This window comes from Calonectris borealis, chromosome 25, assembly GCF_964195595.1.
Source record: "Calonectris borealis chromosome 25, bCalBor7.hap1.2, whole genome shotgun sequence".
In the NCBI taxonomy this organism is placed as follows: domain Eukaryota; kingdom Metazoa; phylum Chordata; class Aves; order Procellariiformes; family Procellariidae; genus Calonectris; species Calonectris borealis.
In genome coordinates, this window is record NC_134336.1 from 2,641,396 (window position 1) to 2,646,333 (window position 4,938).

Here is a 4,938-nt window from a genome sequence, read left to right on the forward strand (position 1 = left end):
GTGTACAGACACGGCTGTGGCTATACCTACGTGCACACTAACAGCCCTGGGCCTGTGCACACACTGACAGACACCGCCGGTTGCATACACCCCCCCCGCAACAGACAGCACTGCCTATATACGTGTATTGACACACAGGCACTAACAGACACCCCATGTCGACACAGATACACACACCCCTTATATATATATATATATATATATATATAAAAATATGCACACACACCTTCTCTAACAGACACTGCTGTTGTTTATATGTGCACACACACTCACACTAACAGACACTGCTGGTTTTCTATAGACGCACACACTAACAGACACTGCTGGGGGTTTTTTATATATATATAGATATATACACACACACACACAGAGCTGTTTATTTATGCGCATGCACACACACTCACTCTCTGCTGGTTATGTATATGCACACTCTAAAGGACACTGCTCCGGACACTGCTGTCTGTGTATACGTACACACACACTACCAGAGCCCGCTGGGGCTGTTACTGTGCACGTGTATAAACGGGCTCTGTTAGAGAGTGTGTGTATAAATATATATTAAAAAACCCAAAACCAAAAAAAACCAGCAGTGGCTGTGAGTGAGAGAGAGAGAGAGTGAGTGTGTGTATAAAACCACAGTGATGTGTCTCGTGTGTGTGCGTGCGTGTGTGTGTGTATATACCGCTCAGCAGCCAGCGCACATTGCCTTTTATTCAAAAGCTGTAAAAATAAGCTCTAAACCATTTCTGAGTTTGGCTTCAGCAGACAGAGACGAATCAAACCAGACATTGGCAACAAGGGGGGGGTCGGTGATCCTGCGTGTGACTGCAGCAGCGTGGCCCGTTCCAGCAGCACAGAGAGAAACGGGGCTCAGAGCCCCAGGAAAGCTGGAGCATTTCCAGCACAGCCGAGGGGTTGGACGTGCTCCCAGCGAGGAAGGACAGTCTGCGAGGCGAGGAAGGACGAGCTCTGCCATCGCCTGTGCCCTTCCTGCTGCTTTTCAGATGAAGGCTCAGCTCTTGGTCACCGGAGAGTCCCCAAAAGCATGCCGAGACAGGGATGTTCCACTGCAGACATCCCGCCAAGCAGAGGGACAGCGCAGATGGGGTTTAAGTATGATTTTGTGTCTGGTAAGGGAAGATCTAAGCTCTCCCTGGGAGGCATGGCACAGGCTCGCTACTGGTTTGGCTGTCCCACCCCGCGGCACAGCCCTAGAACCGGGCTCTGGTTTGGCGTGGAGGCACCCACTGCCATTGAGTGGGGACAAGGAATTGAAGCCGGGAGGGCCCCGGCAGGACCTGGGGCTCCTTGGGTGGAGCAGGCTGGAAAGCCGGCCCGGGGGAACAGGTCGCTCTTCGGAAGGCTTGGCTGCATCCCAGCGTGAGGCCGAGGATGCTTCCGGAGAGCCCCGCAGAGCTCCCGGTCAGCTCACAGCCCTCGGCCGAGGGCGTCACATCATGCGAGTCACAACCATCGTGAGGAAGTCCTCGTAGCTCAGCCGCACGTTGCCCACCAGCCCCGTGTCCTTCTCGCGGAAGGCGTCGGTCGTGCTCTGGAGCTGCATGCAGATCTGAATGAAGCGGTCGAGCTGGATGCTGGGGTTGGAGGATCGCTGGGCGTAGCGGGCCAGCAGCAGCTGGCTAAACTGGGGGCTCAGGTTATAGCCCATCTGGGAGAAAGCTGGGAGCAAGAAACACTCAGATTAAACCCTCCGCAGTGGAGAAGAGCAACTGTGCCCTCCCTGCCATGTGCTGGCACACACCCCATCTCCCACCGCCCCATGTTCGCTTCTGATGGCGGGTGTGCTTGGGCTGGGCTCTCCGAGGGGAAGAACCAAACCAAGGAACGAATTCCAGACATTTTTCCCCTCCATCAGACACACACGCCCAAGAGCTCCTCCCAGAAAACACATGCCATTTGGAGGGGAGGCATTTTGGGTTTCCTTAAGGAAGGAAGTTCATGCCACAACCCTGCTGCGGCTCCTCATCTCCTGCCCCATGGGAAGGCTCAGCGCCAGCTCTGCCACAGCCGGTTTAGCCAGCCCAGCGTGCCCCAGCTCAGCAACGGGTGTGGACTGCAGCCACGGCTGCATGGGAGGCACCCCAGGAGCTCAGAGACACCCAGCCCTGCTGCAGGGACGGCACCAGGAGGAGTCACCAGGCCGGGCTGGAAATAAACACCAAGCAGAGCCAGACAGCAGTCCCCAGGGAGCTCGGTAAGGGCCAGGTCGGTGTCTCTGCCCCTCGCCCACCTTGCTGGAGCTCGTTGAAGCTGATGGAACCCGACTGGTCCCTGTCGTACTGCTGGAAGAGGTTTTTCCACTGCTGGATGAAGCGCAGCAAGGCTGAGAAGCCGTACACGTCTATGCGTCCTGACCTGGTCTTATCGAACATGTCTGGGGAGGAAAGAACGAAGAGCAGGAGCAGGGCAGTGAGGAGCAGAGCAAGGACACGCTGCAGAAACTCCCTGAGAGCTCAGGATCTGCGCTGCAGCTCCCTGGCACCCTGCTCCGGCCCTGAAAGCCTTCCCTCACCAGGACTGCGATCAACTGGGACCATACAATCCTAAGAGGCTGGTAGGAAACAGCACCAAAACCCAATGCTGGGGTGAGAGGGGAACGCTGTGACTATGCTGGAGCTACTGGAGCTCTCTCTCCCTTTGTTCCCTGGCTCTCTGGGAGCTGGGGCTTGCTCAGCCTCACGTAGAGCTGGGTTCCCTTTCCCAAGCAGCGTTTCGGGCCCCTGACTCGTGTCCTCCACCAAAAGGGCTCTTGGAGCTGCTCGGTTTGCCCAGCTCTCGCTCCAGAGAGCGCCTGACAGGCCAGCTGCTCAGGTAAGCGATGCTCAGGTAACAGGGGCTGGGCTGGGCTTCACCCCGACAGAGGCTCGTCTCAAAGAAATCGGAATCAAAAGCAGGGGGAGGGCAGGGAGAGCCCAGACTCACTTATCATCAGCAGGCAGGTCTCCTCGTTGAACGTTGACCAGTTGGAGTTGACCAGCGCCTGCTTCAGCTCCTTCACGGAGATGAACCCGCTGTGATCGGCATCGACCGCCTGGAACCAGGAGAAGGCCTCTGGGTCCACGCCCGGGGGGGCACCACCTGCGTGGGGAGAAGCCATCAGCGGCTCACCCCTCCCCTCAGAGGGGCTGCTGGCTGGTCCGTCCCTGGGGATGGCTCACAGAGACGCAGCCAACGCCCAGGGACCAGTCAGCACTTCTGCTCTCAGCAGCTTTTTACAGCCCCGTGACCCTGGGAACACAGGTCAGGAGGCCCGGGGCTTGGCAGGTAGCGTCTGGCGGCAGAGAAAGGGGAGTAAATCAGAGCCCTCGCGTAGCTCGGGTCTGGAGAACCACGGAGCTCCCGCCCCATAAACCTGCCGGTGCCGGGAGACGGATGCGCGGCTGTCAAGTTTTATTGCTGGTGCTCAGGGCTGCGGCCTCTTGGCGCCTTTCCTCCTCCTCAGGATTTTAAAATAATAAACTGGGACTTTGCGATTTCGTTCACAGGGTGAATTCAGCCGAGCTGGGCGAGGGGCGCCGAGCCAACCCCTGCCGGCACGGAGCTGGGGAACATCCCCCCACCCGCCCCTGGGGTTCTGACCCGGGGAGACCCAGGCGCCGGGCACCCGCCGCAGGAGGGACCCCTCAGACTCGCGGCCCCGCTCACCTCCGGGAGCCGCCCCTCCGTAGGGCCCGGGTTGGGGGCCGCTGCCAGGCTGTCCGTAGGGGCCTCCGGGCGCGGCGCCGCCTCCGTAGGGACCTCCGGGCGGGGGCTGTCCGTAGGGCGCCCCGGGCGGCCCCCCGCCGTAGGGAGCTCCGGGGTAGGGGCCGGCCGGGGGCGCGCCGGGGGCCTGTCCTGCGCCGGGGAAGCCCTGAGGAGAGGGGGCAGAGCCCGGTGTGCGGCCGGCACCGGGCCCCGCGCCGCGCAGCGCCGCCGCCGCCGCCGCCGCCGCCGCCGCCGCCGCCCCCCCGCGCCCCTCACCCCGGCACCCCCTCCGTGCCCCCCGCCCGGCCCCCGCCGCCCCGGCCCCGCCGCGGCCCCACCTGCCCCGGGTACGCCGCCATGGCACCGCTACCGCCCCGCTGGCCCCGCCCCGCCGGCGTCACGGGCGGCGCGCGCGCCCATTGGCCGAGACGCGTTGTCGCGCGGAAGCCCCGCCCCCCGAGGGCAGTGGGTCAGCTGGGCGGGGCGGGAGGAAGCGGGACAGTGACGCGCGGGAAGGGCGTGCCCGCAGAGGCCTTAAGGGGGCAATGACCCCTCAGCGGGTGGGGCCCACCGAGCCCCGCAGGGTCCCCCGGGGAGGGGAGTCGGGATCAGCCCGGGAGCAGGGCCAGGATCAGCGTGGGAGTGAGGCTGCCATCCCCTGAAGATCAGGGCTGGGATCTCCCCGGGAGCTGGTGCGGCATCCCCTCAGAGGCAGCGCCAGGATCAGCCCAAAAGCAGGGCCGGGATCAGCCTGGGAGCAGGGCTAGGATCCCCCCAAGATCAGGGATGGGATCTCCCCAGGAGCTGGTCTGGGATCCCCCCAGAGACAGGGCTGGGATCTCCTGGGATCAGGGCTGGGATCTCCCCAGGAGCTGGTCCGGGATTCTCCCTGATGCAGGTCCAGGAGCCCCTGGGATCAGGCTTGGGATCCCCTGGGATCAGGGCTGGGATCTCCCCAGGAGCTCATCCAGGATTCTCCAAGGCAGAGCCAGGATCTCCCGGGATCAGGCTTAGGATCCCCTGGGATCAGGGCCGGGACCTCCCCAGGATCCCCCCCCATCAGGCCCAGGGCTGCAGGGCTCAGGAGCACCGTGCCCCCCCCCCGGGGTGGCCTCAGCGCCGTGTGCTGGGCTGGGGCTCCAGGACTGGGCAGAGCAGCGTCCCCCGGGGACAGGGATGGGGACAGGGGTGGGGACGAGGCGGCGATCAAGGAGGCGTGGGGGCACCAGCACG

The 4,938-nt window shown here is 62.7% G+C and overlaps 1 protein-coding gene across 1 annotated transcript; it reads right to left on the bottom strand.

The window, feature by feature from the left end:
- Positions 1-693: 693 nt before the first annotated feature.
- On the bottom strand, positions 694-4,123 carry PEF1 (penta-EF-hand domain containing 1). Its single transcript, XM_075173219.1, has 5 exons — positions 4,044-4,123; positions 3,667-3,871; positions 2,944-3,099; positions 2,252-2,395; positions 694-1,680 (listed from the first exon to the last, which is right to left on the bottom strand). Exons 1-5 carry the CDS (start codon positions 4,062-4,064, stop codon positions 1,451-1,453), a joined length of 756 nt encoding a protein of 251 aa, XP_075029320.1. The 5' UTR covers positions 4,065-4,123; the 3' UTR covers positions 694-1,450.
- Between the last annotated feature and the right edge of the window lie 815 nt (positions 4,124-4,938).

Coding starts and splice junctions, on each gene's coding strand:
- PEF1 (XM_075173219.1), bottom strand. CDS start 4,064: ATGGCGGCGTACCCGGGGCAG. Junction 3,100..3,666: donor CGGAGGGGCGGCTCCCGGAG/GTGAGCGGGGCC, acceptor CTCCCCACGCAG/GTGGTGCCCCCCCGGGCGTG. Junction 2,396..2,943: donor GACCTGCCTGCTGATGATAA/GTGAGTCTGGGC, acceptor TTTCCTCCCCAG/ACATGTTCGATAAGACCAGG.